The sequence below is a fragment of the Petromyzon marinus genome, chromosome 48, assembly GCF_048934315.1.
Source record: "Petromyzon marinus isolate PM22_M1 ecotype Great Lakes invasive population chromosome 48, UKy_Petmar_22M1.pri1.0, whole genome shotgun sequence".
In the NCBI taxonomy this organism is placed as follows: Eukaryota; Metazoa; Chordata; class Hyperoartia; order Petromyzontiformes; family Petromyzontidae; genus Petromyzon; species Petromyzon marinus.
The window spans coordinates 983653-1007228 of NC_133714.1; the positions used below are offsets into that span (position 1 = coordinate 983653).

The window sequence follows — 23576 nt, forward strand, 5'->3', positions numbered from 1 at the left end:
GACCAGCCTGGCCAGATGGACCTCGTTGAGAGAGCGAGAGGCAGCTGCCCAAAAGAACACCCTGAGCCGGCGCTTGTGAAATCCCAGCGCAGCACGTAATACATCACCGCTGCATTCCAATTAACTAAACCATTGCATGTGTTGTGTGAAAGTGGAAAACACAAAGCATACTTGCGCGGGTTCCTTTTGAAACAAAAAAAAAACGTGCGGGTGGTGGGGGGAATCTCATGCAGCCCGCCGTGGCCGTTTGAGGAATTACTGGCGGGCCCTGCCACCGCTGCGTTCTTTCCCCCTGAATGTCACCTCAACACGCGGCGCCGATGGACGTGTCCGAGGAATTCTGACCGCCATCCGTGACCGGTGGGAGGAAGGGGCCACGAGGCGGACCACCGACCGCATCGAGAGACGTGGATCGCGAGCTGGTTTCGAGGAGAGACGAGCGACGGCCACGTGTGGGAATGCTGGCGACGTTGGGAACGCGAGCAAGTGGAGGTGGTGGCATTATGCAAAATTTGACTTCTCTGTTTGGGGGCAGCGGAGGGGGGGGGTCACTTTGTTCTTCACATTAGGAATCGCGGGTGCATCATTTTTTATTGTAAACTTCTGAAAATTATTTAATAAAGGTGTCCAGTTTGGGGGGGGGGGGCGTTGCATCCCTGTGCGCCCCCCCTTCCGCAAACTTCACCCATGGCTGGGTGGAGCGGTGGACGGGAGGAGGCGTTATAGAGGAATATGATATTCTATTTCATGTTAAAATCGCTCTCGTCATTATCATTATCATCACAAACATGACCTACGTGTTCAGTTTGTGACGCGCTGTGAACAGGCCCAGAAGGTGGAGTGGACGATCGAGGACTCGCCCAACTGCAAGCGCACAATTTGGTGAGGTGCAAGCCGTCAGGCGTGTGTCACTGATGACCGCCCGATAAAAACACGCGTGTTCTGTTGGAACAAGTGGACTCGGCTACCACAATCTGAGTACGACGTTTCCCCGGTAATTACAACTAGCTTCATCAGGCGACAGCCAGATTTGGACATCTCCATGCCACCACCACACAGGCTAAAATCCAGAAAACCATTCTGGCATGACGACAAGATCACCGAAGCATGACGGATGGAAGCCGACGGGCAAACACAAACCTGCTGCAGAAGTCCATCGTCAGCGACCACACAATCCTCCAACTCGGATCGGACCTACCAACGAAGATCTGGTCCTCCTTGTATCGGATCCGGACACTCCATGGAAGATGTGATAGAACGAACTCCTCTGCCGTGGCAGATCACTGTTATAATTCAGTGGGCTCACATGACATTGACTTCTCCAAGACGGAGGTTCTTTGCAAACCAACCGGCTACCATGAGAGATTTGTTCATGAGGCCATTCACATACACAAGCACAGAGATAATTTCAACCGAGATGGATTCTGGCTTAGTAACCATTTGAAAGATGTTTTAAACCATTTCCGTTCTTAATTAATTGTATTTTACGATGACCTTCAGACCGCAACTCTTTCGCTGGCATTGACTCTTAATACCTCTCACACCACGGTTAATGGTATGGTTTGCAACATGGAGTATAACAGCGCCTCGCAGCTGTCTCTCTCCCCCTCCTCTGTTCCGACCATGGATGAACTCGTCTGTCTGAACATGACCAGTAGCTATCCGTGTTGCTAAAGTTGAGGGTAAGAATCCACCCATTTTTTCGCCATATAGCATTGTGATATATAACGACTTATTGTTGGTAGCTTAGCTGATTGGAGAATATAGAGTTTATTGATAACATTGAGGTAAATTTTGATTTAAAGCTTTCGTGACTGCAGTAATTCATATCCTTAGTTCTTTCGGTAAAGTCACGTTGAAGGGAAACAACAAAATAATTAAATATATATATATATATAAAATCTCGCGACGTTTCGACCATAACACCTGAAGACGACCGTTTGTGTTATGGTCGAAACGTCGCGAGAAATTTTTTTGTTTTATATATTTTATTATTTTGTTGTTTCCCTTCAACGTGACTTTACCGAAAGAACTAAGAATATAACATTGAGGTAATTTATATTTTTGTTTTTTATTGGTTCACTATGTAGTATTCATTATATATTGTATTGTATACCCAGTTACTGTGAATAGCTCAGATGTGTAGGCCTTGACTTCAACATAGCCATTTCTGTGACCAGTCACAACCTATTCACTCAGTTATTTCAATGCTAAATTCGCCTAGTTATTTCAATGCAAAATTCTCCTGTTTGATTTGTACTAGGTGCCTCGGTGAATCTATATGCTCTGACTTTAACATAGCTATTTCTGTGACCAGTTACAAGCTAATCACTCAGCTATTTCAATGCTAAATTCTATGCTAATTCCTTTGTCAAGGGGTGCCTCTGCGGATGTGTATACTTTAACTTAGCTATTTGAATGCTAAATTCTATGCTAATTCCTTTGTCAAGGGGTGCCTTTGCGGATGTGTATGCTTTAACTTTAATATAGCCATTTCTGTGACCAGTCACAAGCTAATCACTCAGCCATTTCAATGCTAAATTCTATGCTAATTCCTTTGTCAAGGTGCTTTGTTTCTTCTCACACAGCTTAAAGGTCGCGATCTGAGCGTGGCTTTTTCACTCCAGCGCTGTCCTCCAGACAGTCTCGTCCCTTCACCTGATGAAGGCCGCTTGTGTTGTGGCCGAAACGTCGTGAGAATATTATTGTGTTATTTTATTTTATCAATTTATTATTTTATTCTCATTCTACGTGACTTTACCGAAAGAACCAAAGAAGATGAATCCTTGCAGTCACGAAAGCTTTAAATCGAAATTTAACCGCCTCTACGGAGAGGGATTCCACACAACCTTAAGATCATTCAACAGACTCCGGGATAAGAAGGCTCAACTAATCGAGTCTCTCACCTTTCTGAAGAGATGCCACGACTCTAAGGTAATACCAACCGCATTTACACTAATCTCTGCTTTTGCAACTTCTCTCAATGCAAAACGAATTCTAGCTAGAACTAGCTTCGATCTTATCTCAGAAAAAAATCAGACTTACACGCACCGAACTCGATCAGTTAGACAAGACACTCTACAAATCACACTTAACATTGACAGCAACAATGTCTACATCGGATTGGGAACATGTAGACAATATGACTACCTCTTCGGCTGCCACTATGTCGACCAAATGTAGGGACAATTTGATTTCCAAATTCAATCACCTCTCCAGCAAAAAATCGGATCCACACACCGAAAAGATAGACGTCAACAAAGTCGTAATTAATCGCAGTAACAGTTCTATTTCTGATGGTCTGAAATCCGTTTTAGCTAAAGGTCTAAACTTTGCTGTCACACCGAGACACTTACCGGTTAATGATATCATTGCCCATGTCGACGTTGCATTCAAGGGCTTGAGTCACATCTCTGCAGACGTAGCAATATCTGAAATCGCTGCAACCCTCAAAAACGCTAAGTTGCCACCCAGCAACATCAGCAAAGACGAACGTTTTGAATTATCTCAATTAAAAAAGAGAGATGATATTGTCGTCCTCTCAGCCGACAAGGGCAATGCCACTGTCATCATGGACAAAACAAAATATAACAACAAAATTCAAGAACTACTCAACGATGGCAGCTATACAAAAACAAAAAGAGATCCCACCAACAGCCTGGTTACCAAAACGAACAAAATCATCTCTGATTCCACAGCATTAATTGATGAGACCAAACAGTTCTCGTTGAAACCCTCTGCTGCCAGATCACCAAGATTATATGGCCTTCCAAAGATGCACAAAGAAGATACACCCCTTCGTCCCATCGTCTCCACTATCAACTCCCCCACCTATAAACTGGCACGTTTTCTTGCTGATATACTGCGATCTTTCACTGGAAAAACCACCTCTGCGGTACTAAATTCTACTCACCTGGTATCGACAATCAAAGGCATTTCCCTGTCCCCAGACGACCTGCTTGTCAGTTTTGATGTGGTGTCCTTGTTCACCAAAGTCCCGGTACCTGACACCATCGCTATCATTGAAGACCTGGTTCATCAAGGACTGCACACTGATGTACCCCCCCTGGTGAGACATTGCTTAACCAACACATACTTCACCTGGAAAGGAACTTTCTACAAACAAACTGAGGGCACCCCAATGGGCTCCCCCCTATCTCCGGTTGTAGCCAACGTATTCATGGAAAATTTTGAAACTGACCCCATCCAGACTGCCACTCTACGCCCGACCTTATGGAAGAGGTACGTGGATGACACCTTTGTCATCTGGCCATATGGCCAGCCTGCTCTAGACCAATTCCGCGACCACATCAATTCCATACACCCAGCCATCAGATTTACCATGGAGGTCGAAAAAGATGGCAAACTATCCTTTTTGGATGTCTTAATTAAAAGGAGACATGATGGTTCAATGAGCCACTCTGTCTGCAGGAAAGCTACCCATACAGATGCTTACTTGAAACCGGATTCCCACCACCATCCATCCCAGAAGAACTCCCTCATCAAGACTCTATACCATAGAGCCCAATGCATTTCCGACCAGGAACACATTACCAGTAAACTCAAGCACGTACACCAGGCTCTCAGGGCTAATGGTTAATCCGACTATACAATCCGAAAAGCCATCACTCCAGTCATGAAGAAGGATCCTCTTGTGGAGCCACTCAAAACCATCACCTTACCCTACATTGCAGGGGTCACTAAAAAGATCTCCAAAATCCTGAATAAACACAAGATCCAGGTCTGATTCAACACAGTACATAAAATCCGTGATCTAGTTCCATCTGTAAAAGATGGTGTTCCAGACATACAGTACCCGGGCGTTTACAAACTAAAGTGCCTCTGTGGTAGTAGCTACATTGGAGAAACCAACGACATATCTCGAACCGCATCCGCGAACATGAAGCAGACTTGAAACACGGTAGAACGAACTCCTCTGCTGTGGCAGATCACTGTTATAATTCAGTGGGCTCACATGACATTGACTTCTCCAAGACGGAGGTTCTTTGCAAACCAACCGGCTACCATGAGAGATTTGTTCATGAGGCCATTCACATACACAAGCACAGAGATAATTTCAACCGAGAAGATGGATTCTGGCTTAGTAACCATTGGAACGATGTTTGAAACCATTTCCGTTCTTAATTAATTGTATTTTACGATGACCTTCAGACCGCAGCTCTTTCGCTGGCATTGACTCTTAATACCTCTCACACCACGGTTAATAGTATGGTTTGCAACATGGAGTATAACAGCGCCTCGCAGCTGTCTCTGTCCCCCTCCTGTGTTCCGACCATGGATGAACTCGTCCGTCTGAACGGGGCCCGTAGCTATCCGTGTTGCTAAAGTTGAGGGTAAGAATCCACCCATTTTTTTTCCGCCATATAGCATTGTGATATATAACGACTTATTGTTTGTAGCTTAGCTGATTGGAGAATATAGAGTTTATTGAAAACATTGAGGTAATTTACATTTTAGTTTTTTATTGGTTCACTATATATTATTCATTATATATTGTAGTGTATACCCAGTTACTGTGAATAGCTCAGATGTGTAGGCCTTGACTTCAACATAGCCATTTCTGTGACAGAGTCACAAGCTAATCACTCAGCCATTTCAATGCTAAATTCTATGCTAATTCCTTTGTCAAGGGGTGCCTCTGCGGATGTGTATGCTTTAACTTAGCTATTTCAATGCTAAATTCTATGCTAATTCCTTTGTCAAGGCGCTTTGTTTCTTCTCACACAGCTTAAAGGTCGCGATCTGAGCGTGGCTTTTTCACTCCAGCGCTGTCCTCCAGACAGTCTCGTCCCTTCACCTGATGAAGGCCGCTTGTGTTGTGGCCGAAACGTCGTGAGAATATTATTGTGTTATTTTATTTTATCAATGTATTATTTTATTCTCATTCTACGTGACTTTACCGAAAAAACCAAAGAAGATAGTTAATTCTGTTTAACCAGGTGAGAACTCAAGAGACCAGCAGTCTCATTTCCATTAGCGACCGAGGAAGGGGTGACAATTGCCACGAATAATCCCAAAGTGAGTAATTTGTGGTCTACTTTTGGCAAAATGTGGAACCCTGATGCTGCCGGCATACAGTGGCCCACTCTTGCGAATGACGTCAGGGGATCTAGGGGCCGTCGATAAATAACGTCACGCGATTTTGGACGATTTTTGACCCCCCCTGTCACACGGCGTCACAAATGTCAGACCTCCCCTCCTCAAATATGACGTCACAAAGCTCTGCCCACCCCCCCCCCAAATATAAAACATGCTTCAAATCGATTTAAACTATTGTTATTGTAGTGCGTATTTAATGTGGCGCTGAACTCTGATGTTGTAGGAGAAAACATTGATTAAAAAGTCTATTTAATTAAGTAGAACGTGTTGTCTATATGTATTTAAAGTTACGCATTTTGATGGGACGTCACATTTCTCACCCCCCCCCCTCGTCACACATCGTCTGACCCCTCCATCTATGTGCGTGACGTCATTTATTGACGGCCCCCTTTAATGTGCACTCTGAAGCAGACGGCGCGTAGCGTTGTCACGGTGACGACTTCAGCATCATCAGCATCATCACCACCGTGCTCTTGAGCCAGCACGGGACCACAGCGTCACGGGGGGTGGGGGTGGGTGGGGGGTGGTGGGTGGGGGGCAGATTTGCCGCCTGCGCGGTGTCCGTCCCGTGGTCCAGCTCCACGCAGTCGCTGCGCCCGGGTCAGAGCTGGGGGACCACGGGAGGAGGAGGCGGGGACCACGGGAGGAGGAGGAGGCGGGGACCACGGAGGAGGAGGCGGGGACCACGGGAGGAGGAGGAGGCGGGGACCACGGAGGAGGAGGCGGGGACCACGGGAGGAGGAGGAGGCGGGGACGCTTCCAGTCCGGGCCGGGGGCTTCACAGCGCCCTGGGCGTCCACGCTCGGCCTGGTTACGACGCTCGCAGTAGTGGCCAGGGCGGCCGCTCGATTTGAGCCGTGAAGCAATGACAGATTGCACTGCCGTGCAATCTGTCATTGCTCCATGACGGACGATTACACCTCCACGACAGCCACTGGGCACCGTGTGCCGTTGCCGACGAGCTGTTTGGAAGTAAAATGAAGAAAACGAGCAATAGAGACGTGGGGGCAGGGAAGAGACAGTTCTGAGCATAGAAAACACAATCAGGTGATGCAGAGCGGCTATACACCACCGCCTTGGGAAAGTTGCTGCCCGCCTTACGCCTCGCTCCGCGGTATTCATCCGCAGCCTCACCGCGCTGCACTATTTGCGCTTACGTAAACTCACGCAAAAAATGTTCCGCATATTGACATTTTTTTTCCAACATGATTTACGGCAGCGTTTCCGTAAGGTCGGATTTCCGTAAGTCGGGTCTTCCCGTAAACCGGGGCCACAAGCCAACGTCGGCTCAATGTTGATCCAACCGTTCCAATTACGCGCTAACGTTGGGCCGACAAACACTGCCGTGTTTACAGTAAATGTGCGCGCGTACCGCGGACATGAGTCTGTATCGGTATCTCGGTGTCTCACTCCATATTAACCCAAACGCTGCTGCTAGTCCTGGCGTAGAGTAGGGATTGGTGACGTAAGGCACTAGCACTAAAGCAGGGCTCGGAAACCTGGCGCCACGTGCGGACCCTTGCAGACCGCTTCGTGACGTCATGGACGTACGCTGTCGGACGCATTGCGTCCCTTGACACATCGAGTTTGTACCGAATACGACAAAAACGCCTCCTCTCGTTATTTTGGTTTGCCGACCGCTGAACCTGAGTACAAGGGTGCGCCCGTCCGTCGCGATGATCCTGTAGGTTTTGCACCCTATGTCGCATTCATTCCCTGAACAGGTTTATCCAAAATAGCGAGGACAAAAACGAAGGCGCGATGCGTGGAGCATTGCCAAGATGTTACGTCTTGAAACGGTGCTGCTGGATATGACGCACCGGACGTTACAGAGAGGCCGCACACTCGCGGAGTCACTGATGTAAGGCCGAGATGTCGCCACCGTGTAGCCTAAGACAACAATTGGGAACCTCTACATCTCATGGATGAATACGAATAGCCTTCAGCCCTTTTGTCTAGCCACTGCTGGATGAAAGTCTGCCCACCACACCAGAGTGGTCGTGTGGTGGTGGGTGTGGGGTGGGGTGTTTAGCTGGCCTTACTTCACCACTCTGGCTACTGCGGGGTGGTGAACTGTGCGCCTGAACCGTGTTCATGGACTCAGCGCTGCTGTCAGCAGCCACGGCAGGCACGTGAACTGCGTTGGCCGGGGATCGTAGCGCAGCGTGCCCAACCCGTACGTTACACATCACCAGTCCGTTGCAAGTTACAAAACGTGTTCCATACGTCGCTATTAAGGATTGTAACATTACACTATGTCATTAAAGTTTTTGTTTTGTTTATTGAATACGGTAGTCATATTATATACATCTATTTCTTAAATAAGAATAATATCGCATCGTGTGTGTTTTTTTTGGGGTCACGCAAGTTCATTTAGTCGTGCAGCCAAAGCGACATATTTCTTTAAAAAAAAATAAACCAAATGAGTTAGGACACGATGTGGGAAGCGACCTGCACGGTCTGCCGGTGCTAAACATCAGAGTGGCTCGTTGGTAGCGCGCGCGAGCGAGGGTTTGAGAGCGGCATTATTTTCTGGGTCACTGAAGGGGGCTCGCTGGGGATCTCGGAGGGACAGTTAAGAGGATTTATGCCTTCCTGCCCTACTGTGCGGCTGCATTTCTTCAAGGGGCTCTCTGTGTTGCCAAAGCTCGGATCGCCCGTCGGTGGCACAGGGAGGAGATCGTGGGTCACGTGACGCCTCACACGCGTCCTCGCGCGCGCGCGCGCGGCGGCGGCTCCTGCACGAACCTTTGACACTTCATTCGCGTCCTCATATTTGGGGGGCGTTTACGCGTCGCAAATGTCACAGCGTCCACCCCCCCTCCTCCTCCCACTCCGAAAACCAACCACGACGATGGCTGACGTATAAACACAGGCGGCGCTTCTTCTGTTCGGAAACAACCGAACCGCCAATTCTTCGATGTTCGACCGATTGCGTTCGAAGGCCAATATATCGGATACAACTCTGCGACGCGACTTTAATACCGTACAAATGTGAACACGGATTGCTTGGGCACGGCTCATGCAAACACACGTGGAAGGCATCAGTCACCCTCCCCCTTCCTTCCCGCCCCCTCGCTTGCTCGAGGAGTCCCTCTTTACATAAGTACACATATGCGTGCACGTGCGTTGTATTAAACGCACTTTGCGGACCAAAGTTTTGTCGAGGAATTTTAATGAAACGCATTAAAAAAACACAAAGTAACGAAGTGGTGCGGGACTTGTGCAAAAAATACCCCCCGTGCGATTGTTCCCTTTTGAACAAAAGTCTGCTTTTCGTTTTTGCAATCCGATAAAAGTTTAGCGCCTCGCTTGGCTTTATTTGTTTAGGTGATGCACAAGTAAATAGCGCACGCATGTTGCTATTTTCATATGGAACATGCGACCCGCAATTTTTTTAGCACTCTTGAGACTTTCACAAAAGGCCACCAATAATCATTTGACGTCGATCTTCTGTTGGATGGGGACGTTCAACTTTAATTTGCGATAACATTTCCCTTTGCATTTGTAAGATTTGTTGGACTCTGATAATCATCAGCCCGGTGGCTCAGCGATAGAGCGAGCGGCTCGCAAGCTGAAGGTTGTACGAGTTCAACTCAAATTTGGGTGGCAGGTTGACATGGCCCGTTATCCCTCGAAATTAACATTCGCCCCCCTGCCATAGGAATATGGAAATCCCACCGCTGGATGACCACCAGTGCCTCGATGCTCATTCCAACAGAAAGACCGCTTTGGCTTGACTGTAACTGCACGTGCGCTACTGCGTAATTAAAGCTCCCGTCACCATAGACATCGCCATTTGTTGTGTCGCCTTAGGGAAGAGAGAAAAAGCGAAGACTCAAAACATCGTGATATTTGTCCAGCATGCTGTGAGTGTCGTCTCTTGACCGTGTCTGAAATTAATTGGGTGGGGGGGGGGGGTGTTTGTATCCCCCCCCCCATGGCACCCACAGAGGCTGCCCCCCCCCCCTGCTTTGGCGGATAGGGATGGTGGATGTGATCGAGGTTTGTTATCACGACTCGAGTTTTTGTTTTACTATCGTACTCCGGTCGCACTGTAACAGCTCGCCGATGTCCAGTTCAGTTTTTGTTCCCGAAGAGTATCCCGGCACGCGAAGTGAAACGTCGGACATCGTGCAGATCAACGCGCGGCGCAAAAACACCCTGAAAAGCGCATCGATCGGAGGAGAGCTGTCGCGACCCCCTCGTTCGGCGAATCGTTGCGCCACGGTCGCCGGGTGGCCCAACAAAAACGAAATAAACAAATTCCTCCCCTCCCCAAGAAGTGAAACAATCAGGAATTATAGCGCACTTCAAAGACACGATGTTTATCTCCCATTATCACAGCTGTCAACCCATACGGTTTACCCCGTATTCTTGTACAGGGAAATTGAGTTTTCAGGTCCGCACGGCGTACAGCCGTTTCAATGCGGACAAAAAAATAAATGTGTCTATTTGTTTGTGTTTCTTCCTTGTGATGGGACTCTGTAGGATGAACGTTGAGATGTATAAGGGCACGGGGTGACCAATACGGCCTGAGTTGGTCTGGAACAAGGTAGGGCACTGAAAAGGGGTTAACAGCTCTGCACTGGCACAATGCGCTTCACATTGGGTCTGGCACTGGTACACTTCCCCCAGATTTTTTACCTGAATTAGCCAGAGTTCTTTTCTGAAAAATGCGCCGCTGCTGCTGCCCACCGCTGCCGCTGCCCACCGCTGCCCACTGCTGCCCACCGCTGCCCACCGCTGCCTGCCGCTGCCCACTGCTGCTCACCGCTGCCCACCGCTGCCCACTGCTGCCCACCGCTGCCCACCGCTGCCCACTGCTGCCCACTGCTGCCCACTGCTGCCCACTGCTGCCCACCGCTGCCCACCGCTGCCCACCGCTGCCCACTGCCGCCGCTGCCCACTGCTGCCCACTGCTGCCCACCGCTGCCTACCGCTGCCCACCGCTGCCCACCGCTGCCCACCGCTGCCCACTGCCGCCGCTGCCCACCGCTGCCCACTGCTGCCCACCGCTGCCCACTGCTGCCCACCGCTGCCCACCGCTGCCCACCGCTGCCCGCCGCTGCGCCCTGCTGCCCACCAATCTGCACTTGGCCTGCACCAGCGGGCACGGCGCTCTTGGAGGCCGCCGGGCGGTGGCAATGGAGGCCCGCGCCTGCCGCCTCCGGCACAAGGTCACCCCCCCCCCCAGAATTACCACAACGAGCTGGGGGCGGCTCTGGGAACCAAGACAGCCCGGACCCCCCCCCCCCCCCCCCACGCCACATTACAGCACCACAACGACCTGGCTCTGAGAACCCACGAGGACAGCCACAGCACTGCACCCCCCACCCCTCCCCCCCAGAGTGTTCCGCTCAACGCCGACCACGTGCACAGCTCCACCCGGCGGCGTTTTCGGTTCGTGCCCGCGCGTTGTTTTTTGCGACTCCCAAGTCCGACGTTTCAATCCCGCGCGCCTGGGAGCTTCCTCTCGGGCGGCTTGATCAGCTGCCTCCCTCGGTTGCGTCGCGTCTGCTGGCCCCTGCCGGTTGTAGACTCTCGGGTGCGCAGGTCATCCGTGGGTCCCAGTGCCGGCTGGCCCTCGCCGCTTCGCCTCTCCAGTAGGGGGGATGGGTCAATGTCCGTCCGTTTCAACGCTCTGCCCAAATCCCAAACGGGTCGTCGCCAGCGGGAGAGCACCTTGAAAATGTGGACGGTCGATCCAACCTCAGCTTCAGAGAATTCTCGACCGTCTTAAATATCGGCGGCGGGGGGGAGGGAGTCAGATGGCCACACAATGCAGGTGAATTGGAAGGCTGCCAGACCATTCGAATGCTTCAATGATCGTTCATAAGAGGTTTTTTTGGGGTTAGATCGTGTAAATATAAATGTGTCGTTAAATCCGCCACCACCCGACACAGCCAAATAGTGAGGTTTGTCACGTAAACAAAACGTGCCACTTCTTTACTAGTTCAGCACACCGGTGTGTAGGAGAGTAAACCCACAACATTTACAATTGATTACTCATTGGTTTTTTCGGTAAAGTCACGTATGTAGAAATACAATAAATTATATAAAAACCAAAAACAATCACAACGTTTCGATCACAACGCAAGCGATCTTCATCAGGTGTCAAGAACAAATCACGGAGGTAAATACAACAAAAAGATGAGAGACGAGAATTCAACAAACCTGAAAAAGCATTATGTGAAGTACATCCAGTCAGGCCAACAACACAGTTAGACACTTCCTGGCGGACCACGAATTTCAGAAGAGTGTTAAATTTCGTGTTCAACCTTTGGATTGCACATACCAGCATAGATAGAATGAAAAATACGAGGTACACGGTCAGTAGAAATACATATACAAGTCCACCAAGAGGTAAGGAGGGAGGAGAGACGGACAGGGAGGCAGATCGCTTGCGTTGTGATCGAAACGTCGTGATTGTTTTTTGTTTAAATATTATTTTATTGTATTTCTACATACGTGACTTTACCGAAAAAACCAATGGGTAATTTTATGCAGTCACGAAAGCTTTAATACTTTATTATTTACAATTGATGTTTCGCCAGTAATTACACTGAGCATCATCAGGCGGGTGGTGGCAGGTTTCACGACACGTTTATATTTGCCCGATAGAACGCAAAAGCGCCTATTATGGATGTTAGTTGTGAAAGCCTACTGCGTGTTAAACTTCAATAATCTTATACCGCAAGTACACAGCGACCTCTGCAAGCATGCACGAGTCCGTAAGGCAAACGTGACCACCAGTTCACTATTTGTTTCATAATTGAACGCAAGAGAGGCTTTGAATTTGCTTTTGTTGTCAGATTTTGCTAAATTACGTTTATCTGATGTTATAGACAGCCCCCTCTACAGCGGGTGAGTTGGCCTACTCCTCCACGCATGCCAGACGTCTTGGAAGAGGTCGGAGTACCCACACTTTACCCCACCACACGCGAACCTGCTGATCGACTAAGTGCGCTGCACCATTTATACCTCGTCAGGTACACAGGCGCCCGTGGGTTCGATCCCGACCCTGACTCCTGTATAATTGGAGTTTGCGTGTCTCTCTCTCATCATCATCACGGTGGCTAGGATATGTTAACTACCTCGCGTGGTAGGCAGGAGGTCGTGGGTTCGATCCCGACCCTGACGCCTGCTGCTGTATATTTGGAGTTTGCGTGTCTCTCTCTCTCATCATCATCACGATGCTAGGAGATGTTAACTACCTCGCTAGGTATACAGGAGCCCGTGGGTTCGATCCCGACCCTGACGCCTGCTGCTGTATAATTGGAGTGTGCGTGTCTCTCTCTCATCATCACGGTGGCTATGAGATGTTAACTACCTCGCCTGGTGTGCAGGAGGTCGTGAGTTCGATCCCGACCCTGACGCCTGCTGTATAATTGGGATTTGCGTGTCTCTCTCTCATCATCATCACGGTGGCTAGGAGATGTTAACTACCTCGCCTGGTGTGCAGGAGGTCGTGAGTTCGATCTCGACCCTGACGCCTGCTGTATAATTGGAGTTTGCGTGTCTCTCTCTCATCATCATCACGGTGGCTATGAGATGTTAACTACCTCGCCTGGTGTGCAGGAGGTCGTGAGTTCGATCCCGACCCTGACGCCTGCTGTATAATTGGAGTTTGCGTGTCTCTCTCTCATCATCATCACGGTGGCTATGAGATGTTAACTACCTCGCCTGGTGTGCAGGAGGTCGTGAGTTCGATCCCGACCCTGACGCCTGCTGTATAATTGGAGTTTGCGTGTCTCTCTCTCATCATCACGGTGGCTATGAGATGTTAACTACCTCGCCTGGTGTGCAGGAGGTCGTGAGTTCGATCCCGACCCTGACGCCTGCTGTATAATTGGAGTTTGCGTGTCTCTCTCTCATCATCATCACGGTGGCTATGAGATGTTAACTACCTCGCCTGGTGTGCAGGAGGTCGTGAGTTCGATGTCTCTCTCCGTGGTCGCGTGGATTTTTTTCTCCGGGTCCTCCGGTTTTCCCCTCCACATTTAGAATCACGTGATGAGACTATTTGTCTGCTACAGATTTCCACGCGATAAGCCGCTTCATTGAGCTATAATTTGTGATGGTCAGGGCTGTATAGTAGCTGAGTAGGCTTTACCTGGTAGGATAAAAAACATGTTTGTTCGGTTTTTTTTTAATAGCGGCGGGTGCAGGAACGAGGCCCGGGGTGGATTTAAGAATGGCGGCCCGTTTTGTCAACTGCCGCGGCCGGGAGATCGAACCGGCGACCACTGGGATTTGCGAGTCGAGTGAGTGAGGTAACGATTGCAGGCACCGCTGATAACGATGGCGAAGCACTGAGATCACTGTACACTGCTCACGCCACAGCGCTGTACGAAGATCATGGCAGTCCCTCCCTCCCTCCCGTCCCATCCAGCCCCCACCTACCCCATACCCCGACGCCACGGGGCTGTCTTCATCCAGCAGTGCATTAACCATGGCTGATGATGATGCTGATGATGATGATGCAGAACTGAAATCATTCCCCTTTGTCTTGCAGAAGGCAGTGCCCCCTCGAGCCTCCTACGCCCATTCTCATCATCCCATCCCCTCCAGCACCCCACATCCAGTAGTGGATTGATCCTGGCTGCTGCTGCTGATGGTGAAGATGAACCTAAATCATTGCCCCCCCCCCATCCAAGTTCCCTTTTCTCTTCCAGCCGGCAGTGTCCCCTCCTCCTCCTCCCCCCCAGCCATCCACAAAACTCTCCCCGAACCGCTCCACCCTCCTCCCCACTCCGCCCACCCTCCCAACTCCCCATCGTTCCCTCCTACCCTGCCCCCGCCTCGAGGTCCCACACTGCGGTGCCCATCCCACCATATCCACCCACCCACCCTGCTGGAGGTGTGCCAGTGTGGCCACACTGCTCGCCCTTTTAAGCACTGTACACGCCGGCCGGCGTTTGGTGGTGGTGGTGGTGGGTGGTGGTTCTTGGTTCGCGCTCCTCCTGCTGCTGCTGCTGCTGCCTTGCTCGCCTGCGCACGGCGAAGGTGTCACGGGGAGTGAGGGTTCGAGTCCCTGGCCACGCAGGGCACGGCCAATGCGGCTCCATCGCCACAGCACCACCACCACTCGTTGCTCCGTGGGGGGGGGGAAGGGGGGGCGTGGAGAATTCGCATTTGTGACAACTGCAATGAAATAATCGGCGACGCTCGGCGCGTACAACCTCCGAACGACGTTTACAAGGGCGCGCTGATTACAAGGGCAGGAGTGAATGAATAAATAAATAAAGCGCGGCTGGTTGGTGATGGGCGGCGAGTGAGCGAGTGGGGTAGGTGCGGTGCTAACGTGCCGGCACGACACTTTGTGACGGTTTCTTTCCTTTGTACGCTTCAAAGTTGGAAAGAGACACGCACACACACACAAGGTCTCAAGTCCTACCTACAACGGCATCACCATCACCCCCTCCACCACCACCACCATAAGATTCATCGCAACGATCAACAACCGCAAAGCCACATCACAAACTACACACCAGCATTAGTCCGGTGTTGCAAAACGAGGACGTTCAGACAGCTGCTGCTGCAGCTGAGAGGTGTGAGGCTGCCGTGGTGCGTGTGGGAGGAGGCAAGCGAGAGAAGGGGAGCAGCATCATCAGCAGCTTCAACCAGCCCTGCCCCTCCTCCCCTGCCCGGCCCCTTCACCGCCACTGCTGCCGTCAACCATGCGCTGGATGCTCTGGCTGATGGGGCTCTGCGCTAACTCCCTGCCCAGTTCGTGTCTCCTCGCACGCACGAAAACTCCTCTCCATCCCCGCCAAGGTCAGAGAGAGTGTGAGTGAGAGAGCGAGAGTGTGAATGAGTGAGAGAGTGTGAGTGAGAGAGTGAGAGTGTGAGTGAGATAGTGTGAGTGAGATAGTGTGAGTGAGATAGTGTGAGTGAGATAGTGTGAGTGAGAGAGTGTGACTGAGTGAGAGAGTGTGAGTGAGAGAGTGTGAATGAGTGAGAGAGTGTGAGAGAGTGTGAGTGAGTGTGAGTGAGTGAGAGAGTGTGATTGAGTGAGAGTAAATAAGTCAGAGAATGTGAGTGAGTGAGAGTGTGAATGAGTGAGATAGTGTGAGTGAGAGTGTGAATGAAGAGAGTGTGAATGAGTGAGTGTGAATGAGTGAGAGAGTGTGAGTGAGTGTGAATGAGTGAGAGAGTGTGAATGAGTGAGAGAGTGTGAATGAGCGAGAGAGTGTGAATGAGTGAGAGAGTGTGAGAGAGTGTGAGTGAGTGTGAATGAGTGAGAGAGTGTGAATGAGTGAGAGAGTGTGAATGAGCGAGAGAGTGTGAATGAGTGAGTGAGTGTGAATGAGAGTGAGAGTGTGAATGAGTGAGAGAGTGTGAATGAGTGAGAGTGTGAATGAGTGAGTGAGATATCGACTCAGCTTTAAATGAGTGCCGGGTGCGGCGCGTTTAAACAATCGGCACTTGGAGAGACAAAGGCGGCCGGGAGTGGTCGTGGCCACGCCCCTTCCCCCTTCTCACATGCCGCGTTGGCCTTCATACGTGCTTGTTAACAGCGTGAATACTCCACAGGGAGCGGGATCTTTGTTTCGTCTCTCCCACACACAAGAGAGGCCGAGACAGACCTTGGTTAACTTTGCGTGCTGGTGGGTTGCTGGGTGTCTCCACCACGACTGTTGCTTGTTTTAGAGTCTCTCTACCCCCCCCCTCCCCCCCTATACAACCTCATCACTGCCACGCACCCCATCTCTCTTTCTCCCTCTCTCGCTCTCTTCCTTTCGCCGAGTAATTACAGTGCGAGAGGGGGGGGGGGCATTCATTCTCAAGTCTCGTTTATACAACAACAAGCTTCCTCGAGCCTGCCTGCAGAGTTTGGAGGCTTGGCGAAGCCTATGGTCACTCAGACGTGAATAAAAGGCTACAGTAATTGGCGAAACACTGTACTGTTTAACCAAAAATAACCCCGCCGAGGTTCCAGTGCCCCCTGCCCGCGAGACGTGTTCGCATACTTGGATCTGTCTGCAGGATGCTGAGCTGTTTGTTGTAGCTGTGCCGGTGAGGGTGACGTGCACAGAAGGTCCCCAACTTTCCCTTGCAAGAGATCCACCGCTGCCGCTGCTAAGCCCGACGTGACGGAATTAATGAGCGGCTCAGCAGAGCGAAGTGCTCGGCTGTCGAAATCCCGTCCGTGGTGCTGCTCGTGTTGGTACAGATGCTGGCGACGTTGGACAGCAGCTGAATGCATTCGCCATTCGCGCTTTTTTGTGGCATTGAAACGGGGAAAACAAAATCTATATGTAACAGGCGACGTTCCAGGCAATGATCCTTCAAGAACATGAATTAACCCCTGCTGACATGTACTCCTCGACGACAGTGGAGCTGATCTGGATGTGTAAAAAAACCCGTTACTTTGTAGGTCGAGTGAAAGAGGCACGTGGTTGTTGTCTGCTTATTTTGGTCCTGACAACCCCCCCCCCCCCCCCACAATCAATGCTCATGGTTTATTTTGAATGTGATGACCGATGTGCTTTCAAGGATGCACGTCTCCTTGTGATTTGCTGCATGAGTTTGATTGTCGTTCAATCGGAGCCGGTCACTGTGTGTCGGTGTCGTAGTCGAAATTTGGGATGCCACGGTGGCTAGGAGATGTTAACTAGCTCGCCTGGTACAGAGGAGGCCGTGGGTTCGATCCCGACCCTGACGCCTGCTGGATGTTTGGAGTTTGCGTGGATCTCTATCTCATCATCATCATCATCACTGTGGCTAGATGTTAACTAGCTCGCCTGGTGCAGAGGAGGTCGTGGGTTCGATCCCGACCCTGACGCCTGCAAATCCACGTGGTCGCGTGGATTTGTCTCCGAGTGCTCCGGTTTTCCCCTCCACATTTAGAATCAACATCGCGCGTTAAGAGCATTCGGCTGATAAACATTTTCACGTGGTGATGATGGTGATGAGCCACTTCGTTGAACTATCATTTGTGACAGCCACTTCGCTTCTGAAAAAGAGCTGCATCGCTCAACGGGGCCCTTACCTGGGTAAGATACAAAATTAGTTTTTTTTTATTTGCAAAATTGGAAAACAACCTGCCTATTCCTCAATTTGGATTACAAAGTAGAATAATCACCCCCTACTGTCAATACCGAATGCGCAGCGCTAACAAAAATTCGCTGCACAATTATTTCGCTATGTTCATGGTCAACTTCACTAGAAATGAACAACCCAGCATTGGTGGACCCGAAAGTTTGAGTCGTTCTTTTTACTGGAGAAAATTCTGTATGCGACAGAACTCTAGTTGCAGTACAAAGCGATGTATACAGCCTTAATTCATGCATAAAAGAGAATTCTAGTTCCAGTACAAAGCGATTTACACAGCCTTAATGTCGAATGCTGTATAAGGGGGCAGTTGGTTTCAAGAAGTGGCATTGGGTCAGTGATGCAGATAGAGAACAGAGCAGGGCGTGGTCATTTACAAGATGGAAAATTATTATTATTATCCTGTACATCCGGACCGGACAGAGTAAACAATCATACAAACAACGTAAGCAGAACTCCGTTTTATGTCTCCGCGTATAAATGCACTTGTTTTTTAGTTCGTCAGCCTTGTGCCTTTCCACACCATAGTCGTTATCAAGCAGGTATTTGTTTATGGTATTTGTTTATGGAAGCAATCTCTGGACGAGTCGAGCTACTTGAGAAAAATCGACCGCTGAAGTTCCAGATGTTATTTGGAACGTTGAATTTGGATTCCTTTGTTGCACGGATGATCCCGCTCAGCCGGTTGCCCCGGCTATTTTACACTCGAGATGCATGGCGCGTGAGCACGCAGCAACAACAAAGACATCAACATATATAAAGATATATGTATGGACCCCCATTCAATGCAAACGGCGGTACCAGACTACTTCAAGCGAGACCTAAAAATGTATCGAACGTCCACAGCCCGATGACGAGACGGCTATGCTGGGCGTCAGAGGTGCGTTTAGCGTGATTTTGTGTTTCTTCAGTGGATGTGTAACGGTGAGTTACTTGAAGTGCAGCTCACAGGTGGCCGAGACGTCTTGAGTCTGAACGAGAACGAGCAGGGGGAGGAGTCGGGAGTATCGACCGGTGCCAATTCTCGTCAGCCAGGGTCGCGTGACCATGGGCGACCTCCCGCTTACTGGAGGATGATGGGAAAATTCGCAGAGAAGGCCGCAGGAGCGCCCCGGGCGTAAGGATGAGAGGAGCGTGAGGTGGGGATGGGAGGAGGAGACGGTGGGACGCCGAGGGGGATCGTGTAGATAAGTGGCAGAAATCTGTGCGAATGATTCACCATCTTTGTATCGTAAGCCAGGAGTGTAAGGATTTAAGAATTGGGGAAATGTCAATAAAAGACTGGCCAGAAGCGATCTGGGATCATCTGGAATTTGGAGGTGAGGTGTGGTAATTGGAGAGGCTAAGTAGCAGGTGGTGGCTGTTTAGCGTACCGCGTCATGAACCCGGTGACCTGAGTTGATTTCCCGGCCCTGGCTAAAGTCAGTGGCAATGTCCATTTACTCGCCCGCACTGTCCAGCAGGGTGAAGTATGGTCAAACATCCTCCACGTGACTAGTGTGGCATGAGGAGGCCTTCATCCAACAGCGGATTGACAAAGGGCTGTACTTGTGTTTTTAAAATATATAAATGTAATTATGTTTATTCATTATTTTGTTAAACCGTTCGCACAATGGTCTTCGGAGAAAACAATCTAAAGTCCGTTGTTTATATAAAAAACAAATTGCTTCTTCCCACTGTTGGCCTGTGAGCCGGAGACATTTTTCCCGATTTGATAATTGCGATTGAATAATTTGCCCAGCGAAGTCGTCTCGCCGAGTCTCGGGTCTCTCTTTATTCAGGAGGGCCCCGCATCGGCAATGTTTATCCGACACCAGTAATGAGTGTTTGGGCTGCATGTGATAGGAAACACTTACCCAGAGAAAACCCACGCTTACGGGGCTGGTTTCGGGGGGTGGTGACACTTAACATTGCCCTGGCTTGACCAATCAGAAGCCCCTTGTCTGGCAAACACGTGGGCAAGCCTAGGTGGTCACCCACCTCGCTACTGCTGAAGCCAAAGCAGAGCTGCCGAGATCCGACGCAGTTGAGGCGATCGGGTCGAAGGCACCGATGCGCGAACGTTTCTCATCGGCGCGCCGAATGTGGTACAGCCCAGCGGGGTAACGCAGCTCGCCGCTTGCGGCAGAGGTTCGCGGTTTGACTCTGACGGGCCGCCCTGGTTACTGCTGCTCCTGCGGACTGTGCACCAACCACGGTGGCGAAATGTTAACTACCTCGCCCGGTATACAGGAGGTCGTGGGTACGATCCCGATCCTGACGTCTGTTGCATATATTCGGAGTTTGTAGTTCTCCCTGTGGGCACGTACATTTTTCTGCAGGTCCCTCCGGTTTTCCCCCTCCACATTTAGAATCAACATTACGCGTCTGTATCGTATTTGGCTGCTGTAAATGTCCACGTGATGATGAGCCACTAGGTTGCCGAGCTATCCTTTGTGATGGCCAGGTCGCTTCTGAAAAAGAGCTACATAGCTCAGTGGGGCCCTTACCTGGCGACATAAACAACGTTTTAGTTTAACCGTGCAACCACGTGCCGGTCCGCTGCGTCTGCAGGCATCACGTGGTGCAAATGATCACAAAGATTGATGAATGGCACCGCAAACAACTCCATAATTGGGATTCTACACGGCAGCAGCAGCATCGCCTCCTGCGAAATTGCTGCAGGCTGCGTCTGTGAAACATCGCAGCCCCTTTGTCGGCGGCAGGCTTTCGCCATGAGAACAGCGCGAATACCCCTACGTACCAAATAATTATTATAATTTGACATTATTCACGAAGCAAGGCCTACGATCACTACAATTAACAAAGCAGCAAGGCTGCATTGGACGCAACATATCCAGCACAATGCTGCGCAACAGGCATTTAAAAAAATATCGTCGCAACCTCGACACGCGCGATGTCGATCGCGGACGCTGGCGGCGTCGACCGAGAAACTGGGGGTCGCGGCCGAGAAATGCGCAAGGCAGCGAAGAGCATGTGGGGACATCTGCTCGGAATTACAGCGAGAGACAGCGAAGGGGAACACGTGTGCGTAGGGGGGGGGGGAACAAAACACAAATTAGAGGCGTCATCATTGCCGTTTTTTTAAGAGAACCGAGCGGGCTTGGGGCAGGACGCATCGTCGCGAGAGACGGATGATGGTCCATGTATGAAACCCGTGACGGAATGAAGAGCCAAGTGTGAAGGGAACGACGAGAGTCGCGTCGAACTCGAGCATCACAGGTTAGTGAGTGCAAGCAAAACAGCCGGGGGTGGGGGGGGGAGGTGGGAGGCCTTCATCCTGCAGTGGATGGACAATGGCTCGACGATGCCCACGGGGGTCATGATGATGATGGTCGTCATGTGTAATGCATTTTATCTTTGCCCCCATGTGATGAGTGGGGCTACGGTTTCGGCTGCAGAACAAAAACGGCCCTCGATTGCCTCGTGCTCTGCACAGTTCCCCGGGGCAACAGATGTGGACTCTAATTGCACTGGATGCCAAAATCGTTCCCTTGTTTTTGCTGTGGGGGATATTGCGAGTAAAAGTTGGTCAACAGCCTCCGAGGCTGCTGCCAATTTGTACATTTCCCCGTATAAATGCACAGGTCACATATTTTATCAATTAGGGGGCTTTACTTATTTAACCTGAAGTCAGGCAGTTTGTCTGATGAAACAATTCTGTTTTATGCTGTTTTTTTTACTTTCCCATCGGGTTTTTTTTGTTGTTGTTGAAAACGTATGAACGCATTATTAAGACGTGGTTACATTTCGTAAGTTCTCGCGTGTGCCGACATTTGGCGCGGCTGTTTACTTTTGTGGCAAATGTCGCTTGCGAACTCGACGCACGCCATTTGGACCGAGCGCCGACGCGCTCGCCATATCTCGAGTCACTTTTCCCACGGTTTTTTTTCTCCCCCCTCATGCTTGGTTTTTTCACGGCCACATAAAAAAAAGGCAATGAAAGCGCGAGTAGTTCTGAGAACGGGTTTTTACTAATCCGCCCACAGCCCTAATCTATCCCGCGTTCACCCAACCTCGTCGGGTCTCGATAAGCCAAAACAGCTTCGAAGCCTGGTTCGTGATTTCGGATGGGTGACCACCAGCGCATTCGCGACATGGAAAATTGTGCAATGGGTGTTGACTGCAGATGGATTTGGCCCACTCACTGGATTGAATCGGGGCATTAGATCTATCCCTCCAGAGCTGCGAGTATCTCCCCCACGGGCGTGGGGTTTCTCTTGTTCCCTCCCACCTGTCAAATGTGAATGGCATTGGCCGAGGATTCCAATGTGGGACCACCATCCTGAAAGGGACCCTCGATTTCACGTTTTCAATCCTTTCCACGAAAACCGAAATAACCGTTAATCGAAATCACTGACTTATATGTAGACAAATAAGTAAAAATCGCTGTGTCTGCAAGAGAGATTTTTTTCCCACTGCCAAAACAGAAAACGTGAGAATGTAAACAAAGCCAAGTCGAGGTCGAAACGCTCATGAATGTTCGTCGCTGATTGGCTGTGAGGGGGCATGACTCAGCCCCACTTACGAGTGCTCTGATTGACCTAAATTGGCGCCCGTGTGTATATACCGTAAATATACCGTTCATAAAAATGTTAACAGTCGAAACCATGGGGTCCTATCGAAGGTGAAACGTGAACTGAAAAACCCTTAAACAATGTTACTGTTAACCGAGGGACTCCTGATGTTTAGACTCGGTGAGACCTTCTTGGGTAAACCATGGTACAGGTGCAGCGCTGCAATTGGTTTGCACATCGCCATCGCTCGTGAAAGGGCCCTCTTAGTACGAGGGGCCTCGTAAGAGAGCCCCCTCCTGAGGGTATTTGGCCTACTCTTCCATGCTGGCCCAGATGTTTTACAAATAGGTGCGGGAGTAACCGCGCTTCACCCTACCACGCACGACTTGCCGTATTGACTCCTGGCGAGAGCGTACTCGCGTGTAGCCGCTGGCTGGACAGCGGTGGCCGGGAATTTAAGAAACTTTTTCTCCATTTGGTGGAACTGCTGCGCCCCGAGAGGTCGAGGATGGCGACCTCTGGGTTGCTACTGACGGTGGATTTTCATATTCCTCTGAAGATGATTGCGCGTTCATATACATCACCATCTCCTTGGCAGCGGTCAACATTTGCAGGGAAGATGAGGGATCGAGAAGGGCTCGCCCGTCGATCATGTGCGCAGTCGGTGGTCCCGGTTTCGCCTGACTCGAGTAGGGGCTGTGAGCACCCACGCTGTTGCGTTTGGGGTGGGGGGGGGGGGGCAGGCGGAGCGGTGGCGCAGCAGTTAGCACGCTGCTCAACTGACCCCGGCAGTCCCGAGTTTGATTTCCGCCACCAAACACCAGTGACGATTATCTGAACCGGTCCTGGGCCCTCCCCGAGGTCGACTAAGCCTCAAAT

General features: G+C 50.4%; 1 protein-coding gene across 1 annotated transcript in view; it reads left to right on the plus strand.

Annotated features, from left to right (window-relative positions):
* The first annotated feature begins 14756 nt into the window (after nucleotides 1-14756).
* Nucleotides 14757-23576, plus strand: part of LOC116952785 (A disintegrin and metalloproteinase with thrombospondin motifs 9-like) — a 100724-nt gene continuing 91904 nt past the window's right edge. Inside the window, exon 1 of the mRNA XM_032972424.2 lies at nucleotides 14757-15900. Within this exon, the coding sequence (XP_032828315.1) occupies nucleotides 15804-15900 (97 nt within the window). The 5' untranslated portion in view covers nucleotides 14757-15803. The remainder of the gene's footprint in view (nucleotides 15901-23576) is intronic.